The sequence below is a fragment of the Pseudonaja textilis genome, chromosome 1 (genome assembly GCF_049901715.1).
Source record: "Pseudonaja textilis isolate UNSWEBS1 chromosome 1, rPseTex1.2, whole genome shotgun sequence".
Taxonomy (NCBI): Eukaryota; Metazoa; Chordata; class Lepidosauria; order Squamata; family Elapidae; genus Pseudonaja; species Pseudonaja textilis.
The window spans coordinates 242,027,101-242,042,588 of NC_141990.1; the positions used below are offsets into that span (position 1 = coordinate 242,027,101).

Consider the following 15,488-nt stretch of genomic DNA (forward strand, 5'->3'; position numbering starts at 1 on the left):
CAACTTATGACCACAATGGAGGCCAGAATTTCCATTGCTAAGCAAAGCATTTACGTGAGATCTGCACAATTTTACAACCTTTTTTGCCATCGTTGTTAAGCAAATCAGTGGCATCGTTAAGTGAATTGTGTGGACATTGAGCAAATCCAGCTTCCCCCATTGACTTTGCTTGTTGGAAGCTGGCTAGGAAGATCAGAAATGGTGATCACATGACCCAGGGATGCTGCCAGTGTTGTAAATACATGGCAATTGTCAAGTGTCCAAATTTTGATCGCATAACTGGGATACTGTGACAGTTGTAAGCGTAACTTTGAAAGATCAGTTGAACAAATGGTTGTAAGTCAAGGATTACCTGCATTCACTTCCCGTCTCCCTTTTGCAGGAAAAACGTCATCAAGATCGTGCCCTAGCCATCTACAAACAGGTCCTCAGGAATGACCCCAAGAATTTGTATGCTGCTAACGGCATAGGTACTAAGATTTCTTGTCTTGACTTTTCTTTTTTACATTGCAATTTTGCAGTGACTTTGCATGGTTCTGGAAATTGGATTTTCCTTTTTAGGAGCTGTGCTGGCACACAAAGGATATTTCCGTGAGGCTCGTGATGTTTTTGCCCAAGTGAGAGAGGCAACCGCGGATATCAGCGATGTGTGGCTTAATCTCGCACACATTTACGTGGAGCAGAAGCAGTACATCAGTGCTGTGCAGATGGTAATCCTTAATAAATATCTTGACTTTGGGACAAGTTCCTTATAAACACTGAAGTATGAATTTCAAGCTGAGTCTTTTCTGTGAGAATTTTTAGTTTTGTTGGCATGATCCTATCTTGTTGGGCTAAATTGGATCATTCCATGAATGTTTTCAGTACCTTCTGCATTTCTTTCTTTTTTTAATTGCATTTAAATTGTGCTGTGCAATGGATATATTCACAGAACTGAATCAGTGGTATTGGTTTTCTCTTTGTAGGCAATCTGGGCACGGGCTCTTTTCAGCAATGCATATACCAAATGGCATAGGTTCCCATTACAATAAAGAATTGGAGATAAATTGCTATAATTGAGACATATAATTGGCAGACTGAGTGGTCTATTAATCAATAGTTAATGCCCAGAAGAAAGCCAAGACTACTAAATAGCCAAATGAATTTATTTTAAGACTGCAGTTATTGAAAGTGTTAAAAACGTCTTTTTTCCCATGGATCTGAAAACTGATGAAAAACAAATCAGGAAGTTACAAGTAACATGTTGGCAAATTTTTGATACGTTGTGTGTGATAGAATTTGTATAATCATGTATCGTAGAAATGTATATACATGTGTTTGGCTTTTAAGCTGACTGCATGGAAAAGGAAACTTAATTTCTTTCTTTCCAGCCATCTTAGTGGAGAGTATTTTTTAAGCTGCTGTTCTAAGCTTTTGTTCTGCTGCTGTGTTGGGTATAAAGCTGGAGCTTTGCTCTCTTCTTCAACCTGTGTAGAAATGCAGGCTGTTGTAGTAGGTTTTTGGAAGTTACTAGGAGATATTTGCAAACTCATTTATAAGGCTATGTTCACTATTGCATTCTGACTGCAGTGCAGTTTTATCTGGAACACTATAAAAGTTGGCAATTTAAACTAATTCTTCAAACATTTATTCTTTTCCCCACCCTAGTATGAGAATTGTCTCCGAAAATTCTATAAACATCAGAACACCGAAGTATTGCTGTATTTGGCCCGAGCTCTCTTCAAATGTGGTAAATTACAAGAATGCAAACAAACATTGCTAAAGGTAGGAAAAGTTTCTAATATTTAACGAAACAATTATCAATAATAATTGTTATTATTGATGGTTATATACCCTAGAATCATATAGAGTCACAGTTATTGCAATAGCATAAAATACAATAAAACAGCCATGTTGTAAAAAAGTAGTCTAAGTAGAATAAAACTTCTATAGGAAGAAACAATACTTAGTCCCAAATATCACCCGGATACAATATAGAGCAGGGGTTCCCAAACTATGAGGGTATGCCTCCCTTAGGAAGGCGCAGAGACCAGGGAGGTGTGAAAAACCTTTTTTAGTTGCATTTTTAAAATAAATCTACCTTTGTCAAAGTTTCATTGTATTGTTTTAACTGTTCATTTTGTATTTGGATATTTTTAGGGAAAGCGTGTACATTAAGATTGGGCTAAAGGGAGGTGTGATGGCAAAAAGTTTAGGAACCCCTGCTATATAGAGAGTCACCACAAACCAAAATCTCAAATTATGGATACTGTACAAGATAAAAAAGGAGATGAATAATCATACACCATAGGCTGTCCAGGGAAGTTTCCTCTTCTCCAACTTGTGGGAGGCCATTACTGAGAGAGCCTGACTGGCTTCCTAGGTATGTTGTAACAACAGTTTCTCTTTTCTGGTTGGTTCATACTGGTTTAATTTTAAATTACATTTGAATTCTCAGGCAAGACATGTAGCCCCCAGCGATACAGTCCTTATGTTCAACGTGGCTCTTGTGCTGCAAAGGCTAGCTACCTCTGTCCTGAAAGATGAAAAAAGCAACCTGAAGGAAGTACTAAATGCTGTGAAAGAACTGGAGTTAGCTCACAGGTAAGGAGATATAATCTTTATTTAAGAACACCCCCCACCCCCGTAGAATATGCACTGCATTAGAGTATGGTAGGGTGGTGATGGAGATTAAAACCAAATTCTAGCCTAGCTTAACAGACTATAATTATTTTGTATAATTTTGTAATGCATCTGGAGCAGTGCGCCCCCCAATCCTTTGGGCACCAGGGACCAGTCCCGTGGAGAGAGGTTTTTCTCTGGACCAGAGAGGACATGGTTTTGCATGCTGCCTGCATCTCATGGATGGGGCTTCATGTCATTCCACAAACCGGGGGTTGGGGACCCCTGATCTAAGAGGCAAGATTCAAGCTGTTAACTTTATTATAGAATAATAATATATTTCATAAGCTCTGTCTCATAGCTTTTAGAGTTTGTTTCTGGCCATGGATGTGTGAAGTCCCTAGCGTTGCCCTCCCTCTAGAAAGTGAATGGGCTAAATAAAACCTATAGGGATGGAAAGGGAAGGCAGATAGCCTTGCTGCTTGAACGGTTTTGTTCTACAAGTAATCCTTGACTGATGAGCGTAATTGGCATTTCTGTTGTAAGTCAGTGTGGAGAGAGGAAGTAGAATCATCACCCAATTTGACTGCCATTCTTTTACCATTGTCCTTAAGGCAGTCACATTGTTATTAAGTGGATTGCGCGGTGATTAAGTGAATCCAGCTTCCCGAATTGACATTGCTTCTCAGAAGCGAAAGAATTTTGCAGATTGTGATTGCATAAGATGCCGCAGCCATCGTAAATGAGAGCTAGTTGCCAAGCATCCAAAGTGTGATCATATGACTGAAAGGGTCAATGCCACAGGCGTAACTTTAAGGATAGATTGTAAGACCCTTTTTCCAAGGCTGTTGTAACTTCAAACTGTTGTTAAACGGACAGTTGTAAGTTGAGGACTGACCGTATTGCTGTGGTCCTCGAAAATTAGTTGGCGGATAGAAATGCAGGTTGAGGAGAGATGAGTCGCATGGGTAGTCCTTGATTTACGACCACAATTGTTCCCACCATTTAATGTTGTGTTGTTGAGATATGTGTTAAGTGCATTTTGCCCCCTTTTGTGACCTTTCTTGTCTCAGTTGTTGAGTGAATCACTGCAGTTGACAAGTTAGTAACCCAGTTGTTAAGTGAATCTGGCTTTCCCCTTGACTTTGCTTGTCAGAAGGTCGCAAAGGGGGATCACATGACCTTGGGGCACAGCCACGGTCATAAGTTTGAACCAATTGCCAAGCACCTGGATTTTGATCACGTGATCATGGGGATGCTATAAAGGCTGTGAAAACTGTGAAACATGGTCATAAGTCACTCTTTTTCAATGCCTTTGTAACTTTGAATAGTCATTAAAAAACTGTTGTAAGTCGAGGACTGTCTGTAGTACATACAAACATTTTCAGCAGAGTCTAAAAATGCAGAGAGCCAGAAGATGAAAGCTTCAGAACTGGACCTAGCGTTCCAGCCTGCAAGCATTACTGCCTGTTTTAATATACAGAATAGGGCTGGGTGGGGAGGGGTGTCCATTCCAGCAGAAACAGAATGTGTCCCATTCAAAAGAGTGCTTTTGAACAGCATGCTTGTTCTTCAAATTAAATCTTTTTCTAACTTAACGTACTGAGGCAGGCTATTGTTTATTATTATTGTTATAATACATTGGCTTATATTTTCGAATGATGGCCTCTGCCAAGAACTTTCTTTTGTCACAGGAGTTTCTTTTGTATGAGATATTCCTAGAACCATCAGTTCATCGGGTTCTGAGATTCTCCCAAACCTGTCTTGAGCCATCTGCAAGATGATTCGGTTTCACTTTTAAAAGATGCAAATACAATCTCATTGAAGAAATAGAAATTGTTGGGTTGATTTTTATGAGAAGTTATTGGCAATTCAAATACTTAAGAGTACTTTCTTTTCTAGGAACTGAAAGAGTGATTTGATGGGGAGCTAAAGATATAGAATGGCGTGTGAAATTAAAAAGCAACACCTTAATTTTGACATCATCTAGTTTGTGATAAATATGTACCACTTTATAAGAAATATATACATGGGGGAAAAAGACAGGGATATTTTAAAATTCTTCCAAAATAATCTAATTTTCTGTTTCTCATTCAGATACTTCAGTTACTTGAGTAAAGTGGGAGATAAAATGAGATTTGATTTGGCGCTTGCTGCAACCGAAGCCAGGTAAAAAAAAAAATTGTAACCAGAGCTTTCAAGAATCAGTTCCTTATGAAATAAGCAAAGTATTTGAATTGCAGGTTTCAGTTTTCAGTGCAGACTTTTAAGGTTAGCTATGTACATCTTTAGCTGAAACCCATAAGGAAAGGAGAGTCAACCTAATTAGGAAATAATGTTGACTAGCCATATGTGGCAGATTTTAATGACTACTCTTGGGGAAGTAGTATTTTCTGTGGATTATTCCAATGTTTTTTTTGTATTTCTTTTTCTTATTAGTTCTAGCAGAATTTTCCAAATATTATCATACACCTCTTTTGAAATAATTCTACAGTGTATCCTTGACGTTCTGTAAGCTATATTTCTCTAAGGATTCTCTTTAATGAAGAAAGCTGCCTTTGTCTTCTGGATTGGACTCTTAAAAAAGATTTATCTTTTTTTTAACTTCCTAATTAAGTAGGTGTCAGACAAAAAGTAGTTTGAAACAAGTGTTGGCAGGCAGGTTGTCCATGAAAGTGAAACTCACACTTAGTTTTATTGGGATTTTAAGAGCATTTCCGAAATCCTTAATCTAAATATAAAGGGTTCGTATGAGGAAGCTAAATACACAAAAGCCCTGAACATCAGATATTTGTCATGTGTTGGGATTCAAGGCAGTGTAACCCAATTAGTTGGATAAATAATTGATCTTTTCTAGGGCAGAACAATTTGAGGTGCCAAGCTACTGCTTTAAAAAGGGATGTGATTGTTAGAAATAAAAATCCTCTAGGAAATTTAACAGTGAATTCCCAGCTGCGTTGATCGGTTTTTCTTTACAATAGACATATTTACTACAGTTTAGTTGCTAACTACTAGCATTCACGAGTCCGTTCTTGAAAAGCTTTGATTTGGCCAATGACATGAAATGTGTTTTTCATCGTTATTTCTGCTTTTGTCTGCAAATTTAACCCCAACTTGTAGGCAGTGTTCGGATCTGCTGAGCCAAGCTCAGTATCACGTAGCTCGGGCTCGCAAGCAGGATGAAGAAGAGCGGGAGCTGCGAGCAAAACAAGAGCAAGAAAAAGAACTGCTGCGTCAGAAGTTACTCAAAGAACAGGTCCTTTATTCCTTATACCGCTAAAACAGAGCTGGCATCACTTTCCCTGCTGAGCTAGGAGCTGTGATGCTACAACAAAATGCAATGTAGATGTACGATGAATAAATAGAGGGATATCAGCTCTGAAGATATAAATGGATAAAATAAATTTGGAAGGTGGTTTACCTTTAGGCTGCAAATGATGGAGAAGGGGGGGAATGAAAATCTAGATGCCTCCAGTCTGTAATCTAAAAACCTCTTGCTTATTTCCACTTGTCTATTTACAGTATTGCTACATGCACTGAGTTTCTCTTCGTACTATTGTTTCAGAGCATGCTGTTTAAAGGCAGACCCCATGTCATTGTGGTCACAAATAAGTCTTCGATACTTTTGGTTTGTTTTTTTTTAAAAAAAAACCAAAATATTAGAGTGATACTTTGCATAGAACTATAACTGGTTTCCTTGCTGACACTTTTCCAGGAAGAAAAACGTCTCAGGGAAATAGAAGAGCAGAAGAAACTTTTGGAACAGAGAGCACAATATGTGGAGAAGACCAAGAATATTCTCATGTTCACAGGAGAAGTTGAAGGCTCAAAAGAGAAAAAGCGTGGTAGTGGAGCTGGCCGGGTAAATAAAAATAAAAATAGAGTTTTTAAAAATGATTGTTATATGGCCATGTATTACTAAAACTCTTGTCTGTTTATAACTTTCACAATTGATTGAAATGGTTCATCACAGCACAACAATTTTTCCATTAAGTACCTCAACAGGGCAAACTTAAAGAATGCATTAAAGTCTGGGACCCATTGCTCCTGTGTAATGGAAAGTTTAAAGATCTGCATACCAGTTGTATTCACAAAGTTGTAGCTGCTGAAATACAGAGTTAGCCACGGTCACATGATTGTGATTTCCAGCTAGTCTCCCCTGAAGCCTGTAGGTTGTGTGTACAAAGGAAGATGGGAGGGGCATATTCCCATGTCTTTCCTGTCTCTCTCTGGTCCCTACACCCAATTGGCTGATGGCAAGGCCTGACTGCTGACTGGAAATTGGCTGGTTTGGAACCAAAGGCAAAAACTGAAATCTCTTTTAAGAGTGGTGGATGGTGATGGAAGGACAAGGTTCAGATCCCGTCTTGTCCTGTTTGTATTGGAGGCACAGTTTAAGGCATTTCTGGGTTGAAAGGATTAGCCAATGACATCACCGTTGCCCAGAGGATAGCCGTGGGGGCTTTCACGTCCCCATCAAGGAGCTGGAGTGAGTGATGGGAGCTCACCCCCGCCATGCAGCAAGACTTGGGTCTCGAACATGGGCTTGCTAACCTCCAAACCCAGCATCCTAAACATATGAGCCACCATGCTCCAAGAGTAATTTGGATGCCTGCTGCCAAGTGAAGGTGCTGATGGTCAATGCGTAAGCTCTTTTTTTCCCTGGAGGGAGTGTCTTTGGGGACACACCAGGAAAGGGAGTAGGGGTGCAGTTTTCCTCATCCATAGTTCCCTTTATTCCTCTTGTTCCCAGCAGAGTGGCAGGCAGTTCCACAGGTCAGCCAAGGAGAAAGGAGCTTCACCAGGACTCTGTTGAGGGTTGTGAGGGAAGAGGAAACAGTGCCAGCTTATATTATATATGGAAAGAATGAGCCAATGGGTCATGAGTTTAGTAGTATATAAAGCTACAGACAGCAAATGCTGAATTTAATCAGATTGAATTGGTATAAGAGACAGTTAGTTTTGTATTGTTTTTGATACATAGACATTTCTTTTTAAGCCTTATTTTTTTAAGTGCAAAAAGAGGCAGTTTTTTTTTTAAATAGAAAGTAACAATCTTGTCTATTTTGGCTCTTTGCTTCTTCTACACCTCTGTTTAATGACCTACAAAGTTGTTGTTTGTCATTGATTATCTCTATTTTTATTTCCATTGCATCATTTGAAAGGTTTTCAGGTATTCTGTCTGTCATTCAGCAAACTTTTCATTGTCTGTTTTCATTGTTCTCTATTAACTTTTATGGTTTTCTTGGTCCCTTTTCATGATATTAGCAAGTTCTGGCTCTACTTAAGAACTAGATTTTCTCTTTCCGTGTAATATTATACTGCTTGCTTGTATACCTTGTTCAACTTTTTCTTGTTTTTTTTACAAAATTTCCCCCTCTTGGCCTTTTCTCTGCTTTAGAATTTTATTCTACAGTTATTTCTAGGATCCAGGAATCCTCCTTTAGTCCTTCTTATCCATTTTAATGAAAATCTAATAGATTTTGTGAGAAATCTGTTTTCAGTTGCACTCCTCTCATTTTCACCCTTAGGCCCTTGAACATTAGATAATTCTGCTTTCTGGTTTATGTTATGAAATAAGTTAAACCCTTTATATTTTATCTTGGTTTCAAACAAAAAAGCAGCCTCCTGTGAAGTAAAGTTGTCTAATATAGTCCATGACTGAATCCTCTCTTAACTTTATCTAACTTTGTCTGTTTATAATTATGTTAGAAGATCTTTACCGAAAGGTGAGGCTGTAATCAGATCCAATCAGAAAACCCAACAAACACAGAGAGTTACAGAGAGCTATGAGAAGATGCACTTGTGATATAGCTAATTGATGGTTGAACTCTTCTGATTTCTTACCCTAAAATCAAATATTTTTATATGCAGAATTTTCAGACTGCCATCATGTCTTCTTCTGATTCATCCAACTTCTCTGGGATCTTGGCTGATCCTAAATCTTTATCCTATGTCTCATGCTGATTATCTTCCTTGTGTCCCTCTGACAATAATCAGGCATATTATTGTCAAATCAAGACTCTTCTTTAGGCCTTTCTCATTTATTTATGAGTTTTGTCAACTACCTCTCCAAACATCTACTGATCCAAATAATACAATGTGTCTTTTCTGCTCTCTCAGAATGATACATCATGTTCCTTGCCTCCTTGATAAACATGTTAAGAAAACCTAATTCCTTAACTCCCATCTGTGTGAATGTTTACTAGTTTTTTCCATTCATATCATTTCCTTTAATTGCTATTAAAATGGTAATCAAAATGAGCATTAACATCAGATCTCTGAGATAATAGGAGAAAGTAAGCTGAAGATTTGTATTTTCACTTTTATAATAATTGCTCAAAACATTTCATTTTTTATTTTGCATTAGTATAATTCAGTGTTGTGTGATCTATCATTGATTTCCTATATTTATATATTCTCTACATGTTCAGATGCTCACGTATTTTCTGATAGCGTTCTATATGAAATTATTAGTCTCTTCATCTAATTATCCTGTGCTTTATTCCATTTGATTACTACATAATTTACCAGATTGGTTGTATTCTATGCCTCTTGATCTTTTTTGAGAATCTCTTAAAATAAGTTTTTACAACATTTCTAAGAAAAGCAGCAATACTTTCCTCCATCTTTTTTTAAAGTCGACTTTTTAAAGTTCTCTATATTTAATTTTAACATTCTAGTATTTTATATTTTTCATTTTGTTTTTCCATCACTTTAAATTTGAGGTGCTCAAATGACTGACGGATGTTAGTATTAGTTAGCAAAAGTAGTGTTAGAAGATTAAAGACCAATTGGATTATTCTACTCTTTTTCCCCCAGTTTGTGATTTATGTTAATCTGTGTTTGCATAATGTGAATCCTAAAAATAACAATTCTGAAAGGAAGGATTAAAAAAACCCATAAATTAAGTGTGATCTTTTCTAAATCTGTATTCTTTTAAACTAAGAGGATAACTCACTTCCAAAATGCTTGATTAAGCAGAGGATTTTCATTTAAAAATAGCAATGCATTGTGGCTTATGATTTTTGTGACAGCGTTCCAGAAAAACTGGAGAATTTGATGAGTTTGTCAATGATGACAGTGACGAAGACCTTCCAGTATCCAGAAAGAAAAAGAGGAGGAAGGGCAGTGGCAGTGAACAAGATGGCGAAGAAGAGGATGGAGAGAAGAAAAAGAAGAAGCGACGAAGGTGAAATCCTTTGGAGGGAAATGAGGGTGTACACAGTGAATTTGATCATTCACATTGGGAAGTTTGATTCCTTTTTTTCCATTACTGCTCTAACCTGCCTTGCTGCCTGATTCTACGCTGCTTAAACTCAGAAAAGAGCAGTTTTTGATAGTGGGGAACCAAAGAAGCCTTGATGTGTACTCATAGAAACATTCAGAGCCTAGCCATGGCATGTGAACTGCAGTTTCTGGCATTATTATGAACTGGTGTTTACAAGTGTCTTTTTTTTTTTTTTTTGCTATTGTAAATGTGTAAACACAAGTTTTTAATTGCTGTTTTATGTTTAAAAAATCATTTGAAATCATTTCAAGAATTAGATCTGCAATGAGCTTTTTTAAAAAAAATGACACCAATCATACGATACTTTTCTGACCCAAGCCTTGTTCAAATCAAACAAACACAAAGTATGTATAAAAGCAAACCTTTTTAAATGCGGCACTGTGAATTCTGTTCATTCACAGCCAAGAGTCATTCAAAACTAATTGTCCCAGATAAGAGCAAGCCCTTTCAAGGTTGCGAAAGGCTGCCAAGAACAAAAGACTAATTGCAGATAAATATCCAAACTCAAATTTTTTTTAAAAAAAACCAAATCAGAGTAAGCAGGGCTTCAACGAGGGCTCTGAGTAGAAATAACTTCTTTGCTTCCTGCAAAGAAGCCAACCCCAAAGGCTGGCTTTTACCCCTTGTGGGAGGGGCCATCACCTTCCAGCCTTACTCCCGAGTCGCCCATGCTGCTTCAGCTGCTCTTTCCTTGGAGCAGCCCTGTACACACTGAGCACAAGCTTCCCGGGATCCTCTTCATCACTGCTGCCAGACTCCACAACCTCCGAAGGCTGCACCCCACTCTCTGATAGTCCTGGCCCCATCCCTGCATCACACGCAGACCTCTCGTCTGAGTCCTCGCTGTCAAGAAACCTCAGCCGTCTGCACCTGCTGCCGGCGAACCACAACAGATACTCATTACGTTTGTCCATATTGTTAAGTAATTTTAATGTAAAGTTCTGGAACTATTTATGGAGAACGTTTACGTGAGAAAAAGTAAAGAATCGGTAGGGTTTTTTCTTTTTCTTTGTAGAGATCTGATTAGGACATGGTGTTTATAGAACTTTGTTGATTATTTGGGTATGTGTTTTTCTCAAGACCTCAAAAAGGAGATGGTGATACTGATGATGAGGAAAACGACACTGCACCTAGACAGAAGAAGCGCCGCCCAGCCAAAACCGAGAAGAGAAGAATGGTATGATTTATAACTATTTCATGAAATGCTATTTGTGTCTGATTAAAAATCTTTACTTTAAGGTTGCATGGCAGAGTGTCCTAGAAAGCACTGGAAGTACCCATCCTTGCTTGCACATAGCATTGCTTCACTTATTTCTATTTGAACTAAACTGAAGACTGTGAAGCATCTTAGCGTCGACCTTAGCTAGAGGTCCCCACTTTTTCTAGGCTAATGAACATAATTTGTAGCGTTATAAGGGCATGTTATAAAAGGGCTGATGAGAGAAGAGGCTTGCCCATTCATGAAATGGCTCCAGTGGGAGATGTAACACAGTTCTAAAGCACTGGTTTACTAAAATATGGGGTCTGCAACCGCCTTGAGCCTCTTTGTTTCTTTGCTTACCTTTATCTGATAGATTGACATGCTTTCGTTCAGAGCACTTACATCCTCAGTCATTTGTAGTTTCTAACCAAGGTTCAGGATTCTTTAGAAATTCATCATCTTCCATGTCTAGATCAAATGCACCAGCAGATGGGCCAGGCTCTGTGTCTCTCCGTATTACATAAGCATGGTGTTATCCGCCTCCACTTGAGCTTATTGGTTTTACATTAAGGCACTCCCAACTCTCAACCTATTCAGGCTCCTTCAAATAGCATAAGGGAGGTCAGATCCTTTAGCCACATCTTCCTTTAATGTTATTCCTTCATCGATAGTCTCCTTTCCCCATCTTTTAATTAATTAAAATTAAATTAATTTAGAAATGAAGATATGGAAAATTGGAGCTTATTTCTTCCAAGATAACAGCTTTTGGTTCTTGTTTTGTGGTGGCACAGTAGTTAGAATACAGTACTGCAAGCTACTTCTGCTGACTGCTGGCTGCAGTTGGGCAATTCAAATCTCACCAGTTCAAGGTTGATTCAGCCTTCCATCCTTCTGAGATCGGTAAAATGAGGACCCAGATTGTTGGGGGCAATAGGCTGACTCTGTAAAACCACTTAGGGCTGGAAAGCTCTGTGAAATGTTAGTTAAGTCTACGTGCTATTGCTATTTGTTTTTTTAATTTGAAACATTTTTAATACAAAAAGTCACATGGAGGTGGTAGTCAGATAGGTACAGTATAGGAGATATTCATGTGTATCCTGGCACCTCCAGGCTCACAGCATATAACAACCTTCTTTGTTATGACAGAGTTTAGCAGTTTCTTGAAACTTTGAAGTTTTTCTCCATAGTTTTTTAATTCAGTCTTTAGCAATTGGAAATTACTTTTACATCCTAGACCTATGAGATCAACTTTAATTTAATAAGACGTGGATAGAAAGAGAAATGCACAGCCACCTTATATCTAAATTGTTTTACTTTTCCACCATAAGCTTCTGTAATAGGAATATTTGATAGGTTTTTTTTAATTAAAGAGCTGAAAGTCAATTTTCTTCACAAGTTCTATCATATTTTTTCCCCTATCTGTAGTCCAAGCCAGAACGCTTGCCTCTTTCAATGAAGGGAAAAATCAAATCTAAAGCCATCATTTCATCAAGCGATGACTCATCTGATGAAGATAAACTCAAAATTGCTGATGATGGGTATGTACATTTTCCCCCATAGGAAGGCATTAGTGATTGATTTATTCTGATAAAAATGGAGTCACGGGTAACATAGTATTTTCTTCTCCATTTCAAAACTGTGAAAAATACAAAGTGAATACATCCTAGTCCTAAATAACATTCAATTGAACAGTAATAGAACTAAATTATGAAAGATTAAGAAACCTTTTAAAAATCCAGGTAAACCAAGTGAGTCTTATTATGTTTCCTCTTGATACAGTGTTTTATATTTCTTATGAAAAACACAAAATCTATTAGTGTTTTCTGTGTTTTCATGGGTACAGTTAGTCCTTGATTAATCACTGCCCTGTTTAGTGACCATTCAAATTTATGTTGAAAGTTAGGTTTATAACCAGTCCTCAGCATCCTCCACAGTCATGTGATCAAAATTCAGACATTCGTCAACTGGCAGTCATTTACAATGGTTGTAATATCCCACAGTTATGTGATTGCCATTTTATTTATTCATATCCTACCTTTATTTTTATTTTTACAAATAACTCAAGATAGCAAACATACCCAATACACTTTCCTCCTCCTATTTTCCTCACAACACTTCCCTATGAGGTGGTTGGACTGAGTGAGTGTATTGGCCCAAAGTCATCCAGATGGCTTTTATGGTTAAGGCAGGAATTGAACTCACAATCTCCTACTTTCTAGTCTGGTGCTTTTACGACTAGATCAAACTGCAACCTTCGCGGCTGGCTTCCAACAAAGTCATTGGGAAGCTGGCATGATAATGTGATGTTGCACTTAAAGACTGCAGGAAATTTGCTTAATGACTGTAGCAGAACAGATGTCATAAGATGTCTGTTTGGCCTTTATGCTCATTGTACTTAATCCTGATTTTGTGCATGGGGATAATTCTGTATCTATGTGGAAAACACACCAAAATCACTAACGATGTGCAAAACATTTTGATTCAAGAAATATCCTACTTCTAATGGGAAGCAGCTGATTTGCACTCCAAAGATAGCCATTTAGAACATTTGGGAAGTATTTTGAGGTTAAACTCTGTCTCAAGATCAGAAATGATCTTTCATATTTGAGATGGTTTTATTCAAAATATTTCAGTAATATCTTGTGCAATTATGCACAATTAAACTTCCTGAAAATGTATAAATGTAGTTAATCAGTACTTTGTTTCCTAGCTACAAAATTATATGAAAAGGTGTAAGCTGACACCTCAAAAACTATAGAGGTAACAGCTTAAGGACAGTCTCAGTATACCATACATAAACAAGAACAAATTCTCACAAATGATATTTCATCTAATTTTCTTGGCATAAGATCTATTATGCTGGACAAAATTAACATAACTCCCAGGAACTGGTAGTATTTCTTCTGTAGCTTAATGTTCTGCTTCAGATGTTTGCATTTTATTTTCTCTTCTTTCTTGAACAGCAATGCCAGGAACAGCAACAGTGACTCAGATGATGCCGAGCAGCAGCGTAACAAAAATGTTGTGTCTGACAGTGATATGGACAACAGTAACAAGTCTGGCAGCGAGGGAGGCAGTCCCAGGCGATCCAGTGCCCGCCCTTCGGATGAAGACTCGGACAGTGATGGTTCAGTGAGAAAGAGAAGACAGTCTGATTTAGAGCCATCGGATAATGAGTCTGTGCAGTCAGGAAGAAGTCAGTCCGGTGGTTCTGAGAACGAATCTCGCCCAGCTTCCCGCAGTCCTGATTCTGACAGAGATTCAGAGAGAGTCTCTGACAATGAGGGCTCGGCTAATGAGTCTGAGCCAGAGGCTTCCAACAACGAGGCTTCCGAACGAGGCTCATATCATGGATCTGATGATAGTGATTAAATGTCAGCTGCAGCCCGGTTCTTTTAAACTCCTTTGTAAATACATATCCTTCTGAGCCTAAGGATAGACAACCATCATTTATATCTCAAAATTGATTTTTAAAACATGCATAGCTATACTTTAGGAAGAAAAGTCGTGAAACTTTTCCTACAGCATTTTTCTACTGAACAACCCATTCACTAGAGCCTAGTGTTGTTCCTTTAGCGTACGTGAGCTACTCAAGTACCACATTTGGCAATAACTAAGCTGCATACTTATGTTCTGTAGGTTGCCCCAAGTCGCCCTATCAGGAAGATGGGCGGCATATAAATTTAATAAATAAAGTAAAATAGTGCGTTTAAAAGTTTATTTTGTTGAAATGTACATATGATCTGAAATGAACTAAATGGTCAAAATGGTAACATTGTATCCAGTGATGCTCCCTTGAACCACCTGAAATAAACGCTTTGAAGTCCTCTGATTTGGGTGGAAGACTGTAGCTTGTCCTGCCTTGCCTGGTCTTGCTAGGTGTTCTGGTACTTTCTGAAGTGATGTAAAGAATGGGTCTACAAACTCTCATTCTGGCTAGCAAACTCTTTTATGTACATACTTCTTTTAGTAAAATTCTAAATTTTAAAAGTTTTCTTTTCATTTGAAAATTGCTACAGGTACCTAAATAAATTATAGCTTTGTAATGTGGCCAAATTGCAATACTGTACAAGAGCCCTCCTGGAATAAAATGATCTGCTTGTGGCATGTAATAGTCATTATCATCTGTTCAGAGTGGTCCATTTTATTACAGCTTTTGACAAATCTGTTTTCTGAAATCCTTTTGAGTTCAGTATTAGCATTTTGGTAGAGGATTGTATTATGGTAATCCTGAAAAGTTGGATTTAAGCATCTGTTGGATTTAATTTCAAATTATAAATTACCTAAATTTCTTTTAAAATATTCCTCGAATGCCCATTTCCAATCCAAACCTCTATGTCAGAGGTACAAAGGGTGCATATGGGCAGATATAACTCAACTACAATTCCCATCATT

General features: G+C 37.8%; 1 protein-coding gene across 1 annotated transcript in view; it reads left to right on the top strand.

The window, feature by feature from the left end:
* Nucleotides 1-15,208, top strand: part of CTR9 (CTR9 component of Paf1/RNA polymerase II complex) — a 31,382-nt gene extending 16,174 nt beyond the window's left edge. The window contains exons 15-25 of the mRNA XM_026705576.2: nucleotides 383-470; nucleotides 562-710; nucleotides 1,648-1,764; nucleotides 2,438-2,583; nucleotides 4,699-4,770; nucleotides 5,722-5,857; nucleotides 6,317-6,463; nucleotides 9,639-9,793; nucleotides 10,973-11,069; nucleotides 12,519-12,631; nucleotides 14,057-15,208. Coding sequence (XP_026561361.1) covers nucleotides 383-470; nucleotides 562-710; nucleotides 1,648-1,764; nucleotides 2,438-2,583; nucleotides 4,699-4,770; nucleotides 5,722-5,857; nucleotides 6,317-6,463; nucleotides 9,639-9,793; nucleotides 10,973-11,069; nucleotides 12,519-12,631; nucleotides 14,057-14,465 — 1,629 coding nt within the window. The 3' untranslated portion in view covers nucleotides 14,466-15,208. The remainder of the gene's footprint in view (nucleotides 1-382; nucleotides 471-561; nucleotides 711-1,647; nucleotides 1,765-2,437; nucleotides 2,584-4,698; nucleotides 4,771-5,721; nucleotides 5,858-6,316; nucleotides 6,464-9,638; nucleotides 9,794-10,972; nucleotides 11,070-12,518; nucleotides 12,632-14,056) is intronic.
* The last annotated feature ends 280 nt before the right edge of the window (nucleotides 15,209-15,488 follow it).